The sequence below is a fragment of the Phoenix dactylifera genome, chromosome 1, assembly GCF_051530095.1.
Source record: "Phoenix dactylifera cultivar Ajwa chromosome 1, Ajwa_hap1_PhDact_Kaust_v1.1, whole genome shotgun sequence".
NCBI lineage: Eukaryota > Viridiplantae > Streptophyta > Magnoliopsida > Arecales > Arecaceae > Phoenix > Phoenix dactylifera.
Window position 1 is genome coordinate 7,153,103 of NC_143190.1, and position 18,431 is coordinate 7,171,533.

Here is an 18,431-nt window from a genome sequence, read left to right on the forward strand (position 1 = left end):
TATCCGTATTTATGTAGTTTGATGTGCCTGTTTTAGAAAAAAAAAATAACTTAAAGCACTGAAATTTTGTGCAAAGTGTAGGATGCCTTCCTACCCACTTCTATTGGATTCCTCTCCTTCTGAACTTTTGCATCCTTCCTCCCCCACCTTTAAGGCATTGTAAGAACGGTGGATGGGCATTGATGAGCCCTGCTGCGCGGCCTGCAAAAGGCTCATGCCATGCATGCCCCCCTCACAGAAAAATCATTAAAATCATAACTCCTTAAAATATCTAACGAAGACAAGCAGGGGAGGCAGGCAATGTTGATGTCGATATCTAGAAAGGGAGCTCCAAATAACAATGAAAGCCAGTTGGCAACCAGACTACGATAGCTTTTGGGGTTTTCAGATCTACGAGGTGAGACAAAAAAATAATTAAATAAATTCATCTTTTTTTATTTTTTTTTTTTAATTTTTACATTGACCGTAGCACAGCTAGAGAAACAAAATCATACCAAGTTTAAAAACAAAAATTTCTAAAATATTAGATAGCAAATAAGGCGATCCAATATATACGGCATGGCTTAAAAGATACCACGGTATCTCACCGGCCGGATGTTGCCCGGCGAATGCTCTACTACGCTAGTATGCTACTTTGTGGGATTATCAAGCAAGCCTGCACCGCAGCACTAAGTGATTAAAAAATAAATGCTTTTTATGTTTATGGTAAAAAAATGTTCAAAACTCTTCTCCTTTTGTCCCTGCTCGCCCGGTCAGGATTCTCTCCGTCCCATCTGTGATTCCCACCGCTAGTCCAACCCGCCATTGCCCAAAAAAATCGCTTCTTTTTCTTCCCCGGAATCGGAGGAGGGGTCGGAACGAAAGAAGAGATGGGGTTCGGGAAGAATGGCTTTGGTTATGGGAAATGGGATGGGTTGCTGTTGAGTGTATGAGGGAGGATCTAGGGTTAGGGTTTCTGATCGGAGGAATGGCTGCCGAGAAGCCCGGGTCGAAAGGCCAAGCATGGTGAGCTCTCTCCTACTTTGAATCCTTTGCCTTCGTCTTTAATCTTCGATTTGGTCTCGAGAATGAAGGATTCATCTCGAATTTCTTTTAGGTTTTGCACTACTGGATTGCCCAGCGATGTCGTAATCGAAGTCGATGAGATGAGCTTCCATCTCCACAAGGTGATTGATCTACAACTCCATTTTCTCTCTTTGGTTCCTCCGATTTTTGGATCCCTGGCTCTAAAAGATGGATTGTGTTTTGCCCTTTTGCTTAGTTCCCGTTGATGTCTAAGAGCAAGAAGCTCCACCAGGTGATAACGGAGCGGGAGCAAAACCCCAGAGCGAGACTAGCAGAGGGCATTGAAGGAGGAGGGGGGGAAGAAGAGATCGAAGAAGAGGAGGATCTCCACCACATTCCCCTCCCGGAGTTCCCCGGCGGCGCCGAGATCTTCGAGACCGCCGCCAAGTTCTGCTACGGCGTCAAGATCGATATCACGGCCTGGAACGCCGCCCCGCTCCGCTGCGCCGCCGAGTACCTCGAGATGACGGAAGAATTCTCCGAGGAGAACCTCATCTCCCGCACCGAGCGATTCCTCGCCCAGTCCGTCCTCCGAAGCCTTAAGGAATCGGTGAGAGCCCTCAAGTCCTGCGAGGACCTCCTGCCCCTCGCTGAGGACCTCGGCATCGCGCAACGCTGCATCGACTCCATCGCCGCCCGCGCCTCCGCCTCCGATCTCAGCTCCCTCTTCGGCTGGCCGATCACAGAGGCCGCCGCCGCCGCCGGCGAGCCCAAAACCAAGATTTCGAGCTCCGCCCTGTGGAACGGGATCGACGCCGCGGTCCGGCGGAAGAGCGGGATCCGGTCTTCCGCCGGCGAGGCTGTGGCGGACTCGTGGTTCGAGGACCTCACGGTTCTCAGCCTCCCGACGTACAAGCGGGTGATCGCCGCCATGAGAGCTTGCGATCTGAGCTCGGAGATCATCGAGGGATCGCTCATCTCCTACGCGAAGCGATCGATCCCGGGTCTCTCGCGAACGAGCCGCCACCACGCCACCGCCCCGGTGGCTTCGGAGCCCGAACAGCGGGAGCTCCTCGAGACCGTCATCTCCAACCTCCCCCAAGGGAAGAGCTCCGGTCTGGTCACCACCCGGTTCCTCTTCGGTTTACTCCGGACGGCAAATATACTCCGCGCCTCGGAAGCTTGTGCAACGGCGCTGGAGAGAAAGATCGCGTCGCAGCTGGAGCAGGCGACGCTGGACGATCTTTTGATACCGAATTATTCCTACCTCGTCGAGACGCTCTACGACGTGGACTGCGTCGAGAGGATCCTCGGCTATTTCCTCGAAGGCCTGCAGGAAAGATCGGCGGTGGTCGCCGCCGACGAGGACGGCGGGGACTTGGCCTTCAGGTCACCGCCAGGTAACAATAACAATAACAACCCGTTGCTGATGGTGGGGAAGCTGGTGGACGGGTACCTATCGGAGATCGCGTCGGACGCGAATCTGAGACCGGAGAAGTTCTGCGATCTCGCGCTGGCGCTGCCGGACCACGCTAGAGTATTCGACGATGGGCTCTATCGCGCCGTCGACGTCTATGTCAAGGTGCGTGATTTAATGGTGCAAATCTTTATACCTTGTGCCGCAAGTGTATTGTATCGTTTGAGGGAAGCGGGTGGGGGCAGTTCGGTAATTTTATGCCATGTTTAATTTTAATTCTAGGCGCATCCGAGGATAACGGAGGAGGAGAGGGAGAGGGTGAGCGGTGTGATGGACTGCCGGAAGCTGACGCTGGAAGCGTGCACCCACGCGGCGCAGAACGAGAGGCTGCCGCTGCGGGCGGTGGTGCAGGTGCTGTTCTTCGAGCAGCTGCAGCTCCGGCGGGCGATCGCGGGGACGCTGGCGGCGGCGGCGGCGGCCGCGGGGGATGAGGAGGAGGAGGAGGAGGAGGGGGGGCCGCTGGCGGCGGCGGAGGGAGGGAGGAGGGAGGGGGGCACGTGGAGGACGGCGATTCGGGAGAACCAGGTGCTGAGGCTGGATATGGACAGCATGAGGGGCAGGGTACGGGAGCTGGAGCGGGAGTGCTCGACGATGAGGAAGGCGATCGAGAAGATGGATCGGATTCGTGGGGTGCGTGGCGGGGGAGAGCGAGCTGGGGTTTGGGGTTCGTTTACGAGGAGGTTTGGATGTAAGTTTACGACCCAAGTTTGTGATTCCCACCAGCGGACCGTGGTGGAGCCGAGGAAGTCCAGAACTGAACGTTCGCCGTAGCTTTTAATTCATCACGTATCGGATTTTTTTTTCTTTTTCTTGGGAAAACAGTTCTCCTTGTTAAAGTTTCAGATTTCAGAGAGGGGGAAAAAATTGATGGTTATGACTCTATGCATCCTGTTGTCACAAAAACGCTATAACAATTAACGACCTTCATCTACCTAACAGGATAACAAAAATTTCAGCTCGACATCTAAATGTGCACCCTTTCACTCCCAGGTAGAGGGATCAAACCAAGGCTACTGGTATTAAACCCCAGTGGCTTTCGCAACTCAACTAGAATGAGAATTGCTCCAAAAAAGAAAAAGAAAGAAAGAAAGAAACTGGACGAGTGTAGTTTGTGGTCTGTCTATATAACAACAGTTATAACACAAGCTGATTATGGGCCGGGCCTTAGGCCTAAATATATTCATGTTTAGTTGGGTTCCAGCTCTATTTGATATTTTCTGTGCCTAAACTTGGTTCATAATAAGCTCATTGGAAGCAGCTGATACAGCATTGAGATAAAATTTTCTACGGTGCTACTCCATCATGAATAGCTATTATGTCATACAGTTTGGAGAGGGACTGCCCTTTTTCATTATCACAACGCACCGTCGTATTTCAGGAATGAATAAGAGCTGCCGAAATAGATGATGTGGACTCAAAAGCATTTCCCAGTTGGAGAAGCCTCCAAGGCTTGGCTTCTAGAATCCATCTTGTAAGTATGTTCTCGTCATGCCGTCCTGCACCATAGCAGCTACATGACGTAAAACTATTGGGGAGCCAGTGGAATAATGAGAGGACGTTTCTTAATTGTTGAGCCATTGGCTGAACCCATGACCTGGACGTATGAACTCAAAGAGTTCAACGGCAGGGTTACAAGTACGCCATACCTCCAGAACTTTATAAACTTTCTTTCCACAGATCTCTCACCAATAATCCCTGCAAGAAGTGATGGAACTGTTTGTTATCCCTCACAATTATCTCCCTCTCCACAACCTTGGACACGATCCTGACGGCATTGTGGCAGTCACCACAGTTCCGGAGGTTCTTCGGCGGCGTGCTTACAGCCCATAAGCAACGGCCAGCCTTTCGCCCTGATACATCACCTCCTTCTCCTTCACCTCCTCATCAATGTCATGCAACACATACCTCATCTCCGGCACGTAGCCTATTGCCATCATCTCTTTATGCAACTCCATCACCTTCTCATACACCTCTTTCTTTTCCGGGTTCGAATCATCCTTATTAACTCTCTCCGTCCACATAAATTTCAGACTGGAAGGAACGTTGGCAAGAATGTTAGACCATAAAGAAGCTAGCAAATCTCATTTAAGTTGGGTCAGCCTTTTTGGTGCGGACACGAGTACTGGACTGATTATTTTGCAGGATCATGGTTGTCGCAGGAAGACGGTCCAGCCACTTTCGTTGTGGCTGGATTGATTGATGTCATTTTTATTATTTATTTTATGTGGGTGGGATTAGTTTGCATATTGTCTTTTGAGGGCTTCTTTCAAATTGTTTTCTTCATAGGGACTTATTTGTTATTTGGTGGCCCTACATATATAGGGCAAGCATTTGCTTAATTTTTTTTAATGAATTAATGAATGAAAATTGGTCTTCTTCTTCCTCCTCCTCTTCTTCTCTTTTCCTTCTTCTTCCCCTCTTCCTCTCCTCTTTCTCTCTGTATTTCAATCCGTACTTCCGTCCTGCATCAGCTTTGGTATCAGAGCAGGGCTGACTTTGCCTCTGTTGCTGAAGTCGAAGGATCCGGTTTATGGACGGACCCCCGCCGATTCCTTTTCGGCCTTTTCCTCATCTGTATTTTGCTAGATCATTTGCACCGCAAACGCCGGAACGCACGGAAGGTCGTCACACGGCACGTACTCCGAAGAAGAAGGGTCGCTCCCTTTCCTCCTTATTTTCTTCCCTGTTCATCACCTCACCCACTGTGAAGAAAGAAAAAGCAAAACCCTCCCGTCGGTCGACTGCTACCCGGCATCAATCCACAGATCGCCTTCGCAAGACGCCGTCGCCGCCCTCACTTCCCACCGCCGCTGCCTCCGACGCTCTCGCCCTTTCTTTCCCTCCTTCTCTCGGATCTCACGCAGGGAAGAAAGGCACTGTCGCCGGAAAACCCCAAGGCAGCCCGGGAGGCAAATAAGCCAGCTTCCTCGTCAATTTCTCCTCTGATTGTCACTGTGCAAGCATCATCCACCGCATCCGTTTCGCCGCGCCGCCGATTCGCCTTCGGTCGCCGCCGTGCTTTCCCGGGGTTTCGGCAGCATCTTGCTGCCACCGACCGTGGCCGGAACCAAGTGAAGGACGTCGCCGCCCCGTTCACTGCCGCACCAGCACCCCGCTCCACCGGCGCAACGTCACCCCGCACCCACCGCCGCAAAACCAGGCGAGATCCGGCGGAAGCGGACGGGCGGTCGAAGGTGGAAGAAGATCCACAGTACGGGTAAGATCTAGACCCGTTAACCCATCACCCGTTAGCCCGAACCAATTCAAAAAAAAAAAAAATCAAAATTCAAAATTCAAAATTGCGGATCGGATTGTCTTAACGGGTTGGGTCTGTTAACCCGATAACCCGAGTCCATTTGGGTTAAAAAAAATAAAAAAATAAAAAAATAAAAAAATTGCCGCACGTGACGCATAAGTCACGCACGTGCGGGAGCTTCTTCTTTCCCTTCTTATTTTCCCGATTTCTTCTTGGGTTTTCCGACCACCGTTTCTGCCATCCCACGCCGCTCCTTCTCAGCCGTCACCACTTACGCCCACCTCCTCCGCCACCCACTCTGCCGTCCACTGCTATCTGCGCTCTCGCCCGTTTCCACAGCCGCTGCTATCTCTGCTGCGTGCACCACCGCGCCGCGCGCCGCCCCCGCTCTTCCGTGCCGCCGCTCGCCGCTGTTAGTCGCCGCCGCGCCGCCGCTTGCTAGTTGCTGCCGCACTGCCGCGCCGCCGGGTTGCTCTCACCGCCGCGCCGCCGCGTTGCCGCCGCTCGCCGCTGTTAGTCGCCGCCGCGCCGCCGCCTGCTAGTTGCTGCCGCACTGCCGCGCCGCAGGGTTGCTCTCACCGCCGCGCCGCCGCGTTGCCGTCGCCGCCGTCGACTGCTGCACCACCACTGCCGGCTCTGACAGCCATCACCACAGACCGCTCCACCGTCCCTGCCATCAGTTGCTCCGACCACCACCACCGGGCCCTGTAACGCTGTGACCTTCTTCCCAGCATCATCTCAGCTTGGACGTCTTCTGCAAGCACAGGCCACTATCTGGTTTGGGTCAACTCTGTTTCCCCTCCCCGCAGGTTACATCTGTTCATTTAAGTTGGCATTAATTATCAAATTTTGTGCTTGGTGATTCGCTCCACATATTCCGATACATGCAACCACATACATCCATAAAACAACCAGACACCCTAGTGGTCACATTTCTTTAATACTAACTGTGGAGCTAGATCAAATCGAGGAGACATATGTGGCTCCGTGACACCTTGCATAGTCCGAGAACTTGGTACTACTTGTTTGCAGCTACTTGTTGGCCTGCGTATTATATTAATTTTCAGTTTGCAATAACTATTTACTAGGGAGTAGTTTTAGTTTATATTGAGCATTTACTTTGCAATTGTGAATTCATTTCATGCATTAGGTCTACTTAGGCACCTTTATAGTTGGTCGGCTCATACATTTGGTCATTCATTTTATGCATCTACGTAGTGGTCGTGTCGCATCTCATCTTGAGTTTCCCCTAGACATGGATTCCAAAATTGAAGCCCTATTAAAAGCTATCCACGACACTAATGATCAAGTCCAAAACACTAATGCCCAAGTTCAAAAAACTAATATTCAAGTCCAAAATACGAATGCCCAAGTCCAAGCAAACAACGCCCAAATTCATGACCTAACCACAATGTCCACCCAGGTTAATGCTCGACTCGATTCAATTGAGGCTTCACTTCAAAGGGTTATTGAATCCCAAAAGGTTAGTACTCCCCATTTACCGGGTCTTGATGAGGATGATACCCTCGAACAAATCCTAGAACAACAAGGTTCGGTTCGGCAGGGCAACTTTGATCATAGGTCTGTTCCAGGTCACCATTATGCCTATCCTCGCCCTAGAGGACCTGGTCCCATTCCTCCTGTTGATAGAGGTCACCGACATACCGTAGAATCTAGAGAGCCTCGTGACCCTGATGAAGATGTAACGCGAGGCATTAGGATTGAAGCCCCCACTTTCGATGGTCGTCTTGATCCGAAGGTCTTCTCCGATTGGCTACACGAAATGGATCACTTCTTTGAGTGGTACAATCTGTCGGAGGAGAAAAAGGTCCGATTCGCTAGAATGAAACTCCTTGGTCGAGCTAAGTTGTTTTGGCAAAACACCGAACAACTGTTAGCCAGGAGACATCAACCTGCTATTACCGATTGGGTAGAGATGAAAGAAAAATTAAAAGAAAAATACCTTCCATTAAGTTATCAATCTGACCTCTTAGATCGATGGAACAATTTAAGACAAGGTAGTCGCACAGCTACTGAATACATCGCCCAATTTGATGAATTTATGATGCGTAGTAATGTAGCTGAAGATGAACGTATGATCTTGAGCCGATTTCGACGAGGCCTAAATGATGAGCTTAGGAAAGAACTTGTCCTTCGTGAAGTGTCCACCTTAGACCAAGCCTATACATTTGTGCAAAATTATGAACAATTCTCCAAATCTATGTTTGCTAGGCGCCCTGACACCAGGCGGGTCCCCACTAGTGCCCAACCATCTGGACCCAGACCCCCAGTCGGTTCTGTCCCTCCTAAACCTTTTTCTTCTCCACCTATCCAAAACCGAGATATTAAAGGCAAAGGAATTTTAGGTGAACCTCCAAAACCAAGCTCACGAATTCAGTGCTTTAAATGCCAAGGGTTTGGTCATGTTGCCTCCCAATGTGCAAATCCGACCCTAGTTATTGACACACATGAACAGAAGGATGACATAGATAATTTGGAGGAACAAATTTATGAGCCTAATTTAGATGATATTCACGATGTCGAAGACGAAACTGAGGAAGAATCACAATTTTTAGGCTATCTCCGACCTAACCCCCAGAAAATTGCCCACGAACCTGATCAATCCACTATAAATGTAGTAAGGTGTGCAATTACCCAGCCTAAAGAGACTGATGACTGGAGACGAACCTCAATTTTCCACACTTACATTAAATGCGGCGAAAAAGATTGTAAAGTTATCATTGATAGCGGGAGCTGCATTAATGCGATATCTTCCAGCATTGTCGCCCGCTTGGGTCTGACTCCTGTGTCCCAACCTCAACCTTATAAGGTCTCCTGGATCGACACGTCGTCCATTCACATTAAGGAACGGTGTCTTGTACCTATTCAAATTCTCTCTTATAAAGACACTGTCTGGTGTGACGTACTCCCAATGGACGTAGGTCATCTGATATTAGGTAGGCCTTGGTTGTTCGATCTCGATGTCACCATCTACGGTCGAACTAACTCTTGCTCCTTTGTATTCCAGGGTAAAAAGATTAAGCTTAATCCTTTACGGCCCAAAACGCTAAATAAGAGTACGGACAAGAGTAACTCAAAGGGGAAGGAACTGCATATCCTTAACCCCACGGAATTTGAGAGGAACGTCTTTAAGGACTCTCCGGTGTTTGCCCTGCTAGTTAAAGAACTTCAGCCACATCTTAAAAGCACATTATCGGCTGAATCCCTCGCTATCCTCGAGGAGTTCAAAGAAGTTTTTCCTGAAGACCTTCCAGATCATTTACCCCCTTTGCGTGATATTCAGCACGCCATTGATCTAGTCCCGGGAGCTACCCTTCCTAACCTGCCCCATTATCGGATGAACCCTTCTGATCATGCAGAGCTCCTAAAGCAAATTAACGAGCTTCTACAAAAGGGATTTATTCGAGAGAGTCTAAGTCCTTGTGCAGTACCTGCCCTTCTTACTCCAAAAAAGGATGGGACTTGGCAAATGTGTGTAGACAGTCGGGCTATTAATAGAATCACGGTCAAATACCGTTTTCCTATTCCCCGGCTCGACGATATGCTGGATATGATGGCAGGTGCCTCGATTTTCTCCAAGATTGACTTAAAAAGTGGCTACCATCAAATCCGGATTCGTCCAGGAGATGAATGGAAGACAGCCTTCAAGACAAAAGATGGCCTCTATGAGTGGCTGGTAATGCCTTTCGGCCTCTCAAACGCTCCAAGTACATTTATGCGAGTGATGACTCAAGTACTCCGACCTTTTATGGGCAAATTTTTAGTCGTGTACTTTGACGATATCCTTATTTATAGTCAAACTAAGGAGCAACATTTAGGCCATTTAAGGCAAGTTTGTACGACTTTACGCAACGAGAGCCTCTATGCTAACCTTAAGAAGTGTTCATTTTTCACTACTCACGTAAACTTCTTAGGGTATATAGTCTCCTCTGAGGGTTTATCTGCTGACCCTGCGAAAATCACCGCAATTGTTGAATGGCCTGAACCTAAGAATATTACTGACATCCGTAGTTTTCACGGCCTGGCCACATTTTACCGTCGTTTCATTAAGGGCTTCAGTACACTTATGTCACCTATCACTGATTGTCTTAAACGAGGTGATTTTCAGTGGACACGCGCAGCCGCTAAAGCATTTAATGACATTAAGAAAAAAATGACGGAAGCGCCAGTTATGCGACTCCCTGATTTTAACAAAGTTTTTGAGGTGGAATGTGATGCATCTGGCTTAGGAATAGGTGGTGTGCTTAGTCAAGAACGTCATCCTATAGCCTATTTTAGTGAAAAGCTGAATGAGGCTAGACAAAGATATTCCACCTATGACAAAGAATTTTATGCCATAGTCCAGGCCCTACGGTATTGGCGACATTATCTCCTTCCTAATGAATTTGTTCTCTATTCTGACCACGAAGCACTTCGTTTTCTTAATTTTCAGAAAAAACTTAATCATCGACATGCCAAGTGGGTTCAGTTCCTCCAGGATTACACTTTTGTCCTCAAGCATATGTCAGGTGCTGCGAACAAAGCTGCTGATGCGTTAAGTCGTCGAGTAACTCTGTTGTCCGCCATGTCTGTTTCCATCACCGGTTTTGATAGACTTAAGCTCGATTACTTGTCTTGCCCAGATTTTGGCCAACTCTATAATGCCCTTGCTGATGGACAAGGACCTTTGATTGATGGTGTTTATCTACAAGACGGGTACTTGTTCAAAGCTTCCAAGCTCTGCATTCCGCGCACTTCCGTGCGCGATTTCTTGATATGGGAAGTACATGCCGGTGGTCTCGCTGGACATTTTGGCCGTGATAAGACCATAGAAGAAGTTGAATGTCAATTTTTTTGGCCAAGTTTGAAACGGGATGTTGCTAAAATTGTGGGACAGTGTCGCACGTGTCAACTAGCTAAGCACAAAAAATAAAATACTGGCCTATACACTCCGTTACCTGTCCCAGATCGCCCTTGGCTTGACCTTAGTATCGACTTCGTACTCGGCCTTCCTCGCACATTTCGGAAACATGACTCCATTTTTGTGGTTGTGGATCGTTTTTCTAAAATGGCCCACTTCCTTCCTTGTTCCAAAACTTCTGATGCCTCTCGAGTAGCCAAGATATTTTTTGATGAGATTGTTAAGTTATACGGTTTACCAAAAACCATTGTCTCCGATAGGGATGTCCGTTTCATGAGCTATTTTTGAAAAACCTTGTGGCATCTGGTTGGCACCAAACTTAAATTTTCTACGGCTTATCATCCTCAAACCGATGGCCAAACCGAAGTCGTCAACCGAAGTCTAGGTAACCTTCTGCGTAGTCTAGTCGGGGATCACAATCGTAACTGGGATTCTATTCTGCCTGTCGCCCAATTTGCATATAATTCGTCAGTCAATAGATCTATCGGGATGAGTCCATTCGAAGTGGTCCATGGTTATAAAGCTCGCAAACCTGTAGATCTCCTACCTATGTCCCCCCATATTCGCATTTCTGAGTCTGCACATGCATTTGCACAGCACATTCATAATCTGCATCAGGAAATTAGCAAGCGCATTCATATGAGTAATGCTCAATATAAGCTACAAGCTGATTCTCATAAGCGAGATAAATCATTTCAAACTGGGGATTATGTTATGATACGTATTCAGCCTGAGCGGTTTCCATCTGGAACCGTCAAGAAACTGCAGGCTCGTAGTGCTGGGCCCTTCCGGGTATTGCAACGAGTGGGTACTAATGCTTACGTTCTTGATCTTCCCTCTGATTTTGGTATTAGCTCCACTTTTAATATTGAGGATTTGGTTGCTTACAAGGGCCCCCTTTCTATTCCTACTGATCCTTTCGCTCTGCCATCACTTGAGCTTGATGATACTCCTATTCTTGATTCCATCCCATCCCCGACCACTCTAGTTTTACCACCAGCACAAAAAGAAAATATTGATGCCATTTTAGATGAGCAGACTGTTTCTACCAGTGATGGGGGTGTTCAGCGTTTTCTGGTTCGTTGGCGAGGACGCCCGGAGTCTGATACTACATGGATTACACGTGCGGAGTTACAGCGCATTGACCCAGATCTTTTGGAGTACTACCAGAGTCATTCGTCGGGGTCGACTTCTTCTTACCCGGGGGGAGTTGGTGCGGACACGAGTACTGGACTGATTATTTTGCAGGATCATGGTTGTCGCAGGAAGACGGTCCAGCCACTTTCGTTGTGGCTGGATTGATTGATGTCATTTTTATTATTTATTTTATGTGGGTGGGATTAGTTTGCATATTGTCTTTTGAGGGCTTCTTTCAAATTGTTTTCTTCATAGGGACTTATTTGTTATTTGGTGGCCCTACATATATAGGGCAAGCATTTGCTTAATTTTTTTAATGAATTAATGAATGAAAATTGGTCTTCTTCTTCCTCCTCCTCTTCTCCTCTTTCCCTTCTTCTTCCCCTCTTCCTCTCCTCTTTCTCTCTGTATTTCAATCCGTACTTCCGTCCTGCATCACTTTTTCTCGGGTTCCATATCTTGGGCCTTTATCTTCATAACGACGTCATGCTTGCTTTTGGTACTCCGGAAAATCATAAAGAAGCTATCAAATCTCATTTAAGTTGGGCCAGCCTCTTTCTCGGGTTCCATACCTTAGCCTTTATGTTCATAACGACGCTTTTGGTACTTCGAAAAAACAAAGTTTGATGAAACTCATATTTGCCCAATGGATACAAGCCGAGTGGATGCTTTTCAGCAAAAGTCAACATGAAGAGCCTTGGCGTTCGCTTTCGAGCATTTTGTCGAACAGTTGGCGAGCTTCTTCAGCGCTGCCCGGCTTACAGTACACAGAGACCAAATTGCGAAGGATTAGTGCTCTGGTTATATATATAAGCTGGCGAGCTCTTCTTACCAAAGCCAACGACCGGGACTCGGTACAAGGTTGGAGTAAAAGAACGAGGAGAGCAGGTTGTTCGTACGTTACCAAAATAGCCTTATCCTCTTGAGGACGAGCAGCGCAGCTCACGAGACAGAAAGCAGTCAAAATGAACGCTAGATTTTAGAAAATCTTCACCTACGAAAAAATGATTCATAATCTTCAAGGAACTATAATTTACAATCTTTTTTTTTTCCAAAGCAAAAAAGAAAACGATTTTAGAGAAACAAGTTTCCCATGTTTGAAATACCGGCTTTGATGATTATAATGTTCAGTCTCATCACACACACACACACACAGAGAGAGAGAGAGAGAGAGAGAGAGAAATGTGGGACTTCTGTGATATTTCAATGTCCCTGTGCTGCCCATCCATTTTTAGCTCCTTTATTATAATTGTGATTTAAATGTTTAGTCTTGTAAACACAGCCTATTCATTACATAAAATACTTGAGGAGTATTTATGTCATTTAATCAAGAAGGTGGGAGCAATGTAGTTTGTTCTCAAATTGAGTGCTCCTTCAGAAGCAATGACTTCCCTGTAAACAAACTTTCCTCGGGGAGGTCCAATTCAGAGATTACTCTGAATCAAGAGAGAGATGGAAGACTTCAGAGAACTCTTTAATGAAGGATTCACGAGTGACATCCGTTATTTAAGTTGTATCTTCCGTTGTCCCTAACAGCTTCTCACACTCTCAAAGTTGGCTACGTGACACAGGTGCATGGCTCTTAAAGAGCTTACGAGTCCTACAGAACGAACAATATTTCAATTACACCCAAAATTTAAACCAAAATTTAAATATTTTCATCATTAATAAATAGTAAAATTTGTTCAGCTACATAATTTAAATGTTCATCATGCCGTTTCTTTTTCCCAGAGGAACAGCCTATATGTCACAGGGACAATGTGTTGAAAAAGAGTTAAAATCTGTTGCAACATTCACTACTAACCCATGATAAGTCGTCCACCTAGAAACCAGAATACCAATCACGCCAACCTTGCGACTTCCTAAAAAAATCCTGAGCAGAAGAAATGAGATAAATCAAGGATGGCAAATATTATGGTGATTCATGTTTTTGTGCTGATGCTGCGTACTATAAAAGTATATAGCTCTCATAAATTCCCCTTTTTTGACCTTTTTCTCTTATCAGTTTACATATGACTGTACCATATATCTGAACAGCTCTACATATCCTAGTGATGGCATGCATGCAAAGATGGGTGAATTAAAGGACAGGTTTATGTCATAAGGAAGAAAATAATCAGTGGAGGAAGCAAGGACATACCAACCCAAACTCCAGTAATACCCTCGAGCCTTGGATCCCTTGATAGAGAAAGTTGATGGTCTATCAAGTTGAAAGAAGGGCCTCTTCTAGGGGCGTGAGTACGGGCCATCCTTTGCTTCGGGACATTAGGATGATGATGAGAAATAGGGTGGCTTTTCAGGCCAAGCATGTTTTTAGAGAGGCCAACGAAGTGGCCAATTGGGTGGCTGCCTATGCGACTCACAACTCAGAGTATACCTTATGATCAAGAGAGAGGGAGCTGCCTCGAACACTCTATGAGCTTATATATTTTGATTTTATTGGGTACATTCATATACGATTTGTATGATGAACTCGCCAAAGCAGGAAAAAAAGAAGAAAGAAGGGCCTCTATTATCACTTCTTCAAGGGACCAAGGTACCAATGTAGATCCAAAATTGAGCCCAAATTTGATCAGCTGACACGTGGTACTGAGGAAAAAAAGAACTCGTCTTAGTTGGACAAGTCTACTTGGGTTGAACTGGATGGGATAACCAAGAGATTGTCTTCCACCCGACTTAGGGCTCAGAAGCCTAATACCGGTTGAACAAGAAGCCTAATCCATTACTGAGGTCTTATTCTCCTCTGTCCTCCAAAATTTTCTATGCTTACTTAAACATCGGAGGGTCCTCACGTTGGACACAACTTCTATGACCTCTATTCTGTTCTTTCTTGTGCGTACAGATTGGTATTCTTCAAACCTTCAGCTCAGGTTTTGGCAGCAATAGGGTACATGACAAGCTAAAAGAAAGACAACGGAGAAACCATTTACAGGAAACTCTATATAATAAGAAAATAATATCTAGTAGGCAGTCAAGAGAAGAGTATAAAAAAAAGAAGAAGATAATTTTCAACTATTTCTCTTGCAACGCAAATAATGTAAAACCCAAATAGATAGGAACACTAAAGGAATTTAAAGAAGGACCAATTAGATTAGTAGCTTTTCAAACATTAACTTATTTTTTTCTTTTTTGGTAAGGTACACAAACTACTGTTTTACCACAGCGACAGACCAAAAAAAAAGAAAATCTCTTGTAATGGCATAAAATAAGTGATCCAGAGGCCTTTTATTTTTCACTCACTGAGTGTAGCTAATTATATAACTTAATCGATGCAATTCAAGCATTCTGTGAGTGTAGCTCAAGTGTCATCTTTTTCCAGCCTTGGATTCATCTAAAGACACAACTGTTTCCTTCTTTTATTATCTACTTTTGTTTCCATCAATCTAATCCGTCCAAGATATTGCAGCTATGTCTAAGTTTTAAAAATGTGAGGTTTGCTTATCTGATGACTTACGAAGCTGTTGATTTGTTTACTCCTAGAGAACATTTTGCTTCGTCTAAGGTTATTCTAACATTATGCGTTAAACTGCTTAAAATTGGGACATGATGCTGAAGTGCCTTCCAGGTTTATGGATTTAGGTCCAGAAAAGCTTAAAAATATGGGATGTTGGAAGCTAAATCTGATCTGAAATTTGTGTGAAAATGAGCTGGGAAGTCAGATTTTGTTGGTAATTGTATTGATTGACTAAAATCTGGGGCAGGGATGAGAAGCCGTGGAGGGGTATTTATGAGGGGGCTAAGCAGTCCTCACTCCTCAGTAGTTAAAGCTGAAGAGGAAAAGCTAGTGAGGAATTAATTCAGCCCATGGCTTTCCTTGAACATGGAGAGGAGACGACAAATTAGAGTATGGTTTGGAAAAGTTAGAACCCAATTCTATCTACATATGTAGCGATGCAAATGGGCTGGCACAAGGGCCAATCAAGTGGATTTCTTTTTTATTTTAATTCACAAAAGCAATCAGATAGACCAGTTACCTATCTTTTTTCAAAAAATGATTATTGTTGGATTTTTTTTTTTCAAAATGATTGTGCAACCAAATTAATATATGGTACCTTCAAGTTTATGCTGTATGTAGCAAAGTGATCGAGAGTTTGTATCTAAAAGTCGATCATAGATTATCTTAAATATGCTTGGAAATATGGATTTTGAGATAACTACATTTAGAAGTTCCTCAACATTTAAAAACTTATAGTTTTATTAAAAAAAATTAATAGGAACCATGAACCGATACTTAAAATTAAGCAGTTCGATGCATAAGTTTCCACTTTCTATATAACATGTTACCGCATGTAGAAGCATGTACAACTAGTCTCCATCCAATTTGCACTAAAATAAAATAATAAAATAGAAAGAAAGGATGCTTATGCATTCAACAACTTATGGAAGCACTAATTATGCTAAGATTGAAGTAGCAATAATTTTATAGATAGAAGAAAATCTTTGTTTCTTATTAGCAGAAAGAAAAAGAGGGAAGAGATATCCATTTGTAAAGCATAATATAAAAAATTTTCTTCCTTCAAGAAAATTGTGAAATTCCAAACCAGTGAAGCCATTTTAAGTATTTCAGAGGGTGTTGTTTTCAAAATATAAAGAACAAGGTCATTGATCATACATGTATCACCTCTACTATATGCAATAGCAACCCAAAAGAAAATGGATGCATTTTCGCATTGACTAGAATGCTTTATATGAGCTATCTCATGACAACATATATGCTTCAGGAGTGAATCACTTGCATCACCATCATGACATCTAGATCCAAATAGTTAGGCTTCTTTTGAGGTACATGTTCTTGATTCCTCTCATTACTTGGATCAGAAAATGCCAAAAAAACACCACTGGTCCCAATAATACATTCAAAATTACTCAGTACATCAAAGTTGCATTATAGATGCACTCGGAGAAAACATGACAAATAAAATCTTAAAGAAAAAAAAAAGCAAACAAATCATAAATGTTGCTTATATCACACACAAATCATGCCCTTCCTCATAAAAAGAAAATAGATTCAAATAAAAAGCAGCGTTGAATACCTGTCAAAAGACCTGTTGACGGGTTTTTTTTTTCGGTATGAAATTTGGAACAACTTACTCTGAAATTCTTTTTGTGTATTTATAAATATAGACCTAGCTCAGCCTATAATCCTATGATTTGACTATTTATAGTGGTCTAATTCACGACTCCAATAGAATTTTCAATCAAATCATCTAAACATGTCAAAAGCAAATAAATAATCAGTTTAATTCGTTGTACTGGTTATCTAGATGTAATATTAAAAAAGCTATTGTGGAGTTTGGTTGGTAAATTAGAAACACCTAGGTATCTCCTTTAGCAAGCAAAGCATTTAATGTGACAATCGTTAATTATATGTTTTATGATCTGATGAATCAAATTTTCAGACTTCACCCATCCTTCTTTTTAATTATTATTTTACTATTGTCGAGGCCAATTTTCTTTAACCATCTCCCAATCTAATATACGGGGTATAAGGCTTAGGTCCATTTTTGGGTCCAATTAGTATTTTCTATGCCTAAATTTTCTTTTAATCATATGAATATGATGTGGCGGACCACGAGGCACGTTGGCAGCAAAGCCACCGTGCTTGAGCCTTTCAGCAATTGGGCCTGAAATAACTAACTTAATATTATAACGGGTTTGTATCAACATCACTGTCAAAATACTGTTACTATAACCATTAGATCGCTACCATTTCTTTTTATAATTCAAAAGAAAGGAAAAGACGTTAGAATACGAAATCGCCAGTCCAAAATAGTTACAGGGAAAATAAATCAAAGGGGAGGTAGGCGGAAGAGCAAGGAACGGGCTCCAAGTCGCTGAGCTTTAATATTTATGTGGTGTCTGTGCAATTCTGTCGAACTGGTGATGGGCAAGGAGAAAGAGTGATCGTAAGGCGAAGCCAACAAAGGAGTTCTCTAGTGGCGAGGATAGGATGAACGTGAGACAGGAAGAGAGAAATCGGACGAGATCTAGCGTGGTTCAAGGGCCCCTCTGACAACCAGGTTGGACGAGCTATCGAATCACAGTAGAGGAGTTGGAGAACCTCCAGCAGGACTTAACGGAGGTTTTTGAGCTGACAAAGGAATATGCCTAGGAGACGATGGTGCTCATAGCTTCGAGTTTGGGGCAGAGGGTTCCTGCCGAGTGGGTCGCTCGGGATCTTAAGACCCGAGGGAAGTTGGACTATGACATGGAGGCATTTCCGTTGGCAGAGAAGCACTGCATCTTCTAATATAGGAGTGAGGATGATCGAAACGCGACCCTTGTCGACGGTGCATGGCTGGTGGCTGGGTAGTTGCTGGCTAAGGAGGTAGGGGACATCACTAAGAGATTGGAAGAGACTGAAGGCTCTATCACCTTCATCTAGGCTAAGGAGGAGATGGATGGAGGCCTTTCCCCCAGGGACCTGATTAAGCTGCGAGCACAACTGGCTTTGCATCACTCACTTTTGTGCTAACATAAGTCCCTCTGGTGGTAGGAGTCTAGGGTACAGTGGATTTTGGAGGGTGACCAAACTACTAGATTTTTTTTATCGGTCGGCAATTATCAGGAGATAGAGGAATAGGATCCGAAGCATTAGGGACAACAATAGCTAGATGATGGAGGATGCGGGGAGT

General features: G+C 44.9%; 2 protein-coding genes across 2 annotated transcripts; both read left to right on the forward strand.

The window, feature by feature from the left end:
• Window positions 1-578: 578 nt before the first annotated feature.
• LOC103709194 (BTB/POZ domain-containing protein At5g66560-like) lies at window positions 579-3,413 on the forward strand. Its single transcript, XM_039114340.3, has 4 exons — window positions 579-1,005; window positions 1,097-1,166; window positions 1,262-2,587; window positions 2,705-3,413. Exons 1-4 carry the CDS (start codon window positions 905-907, stop codon window positions 3,251-3,253), a joined length of 2,046 nt encoding a protein of 681 aa, XP_038970268.2. The 5' UTR covers window positions 579-904; the 3' UTR covers window positions 3,254-3,413.
• Window positions 3,414-7,149: 3,736 nt separating this feature from the next.
• LOC149768480 (uncharacterized) lies at window positions 7,150-11,961 on the forward strand. The gene is made up of 2 exons (XM_089930591.1): window positions 7,150-10,497; window positions 11,257-11,961. The coding sequence occupies exons 1-2, from the start codon at window positions 7,150-7,152 to the stop codon at window positions 11,959-11,961; spliced, it is 4,053 nt and encodes a 1,350-aa protein (XP_089786717.1).
• Window positions 11,962-18,431: the final 6,470 nt, after the last annotated feature.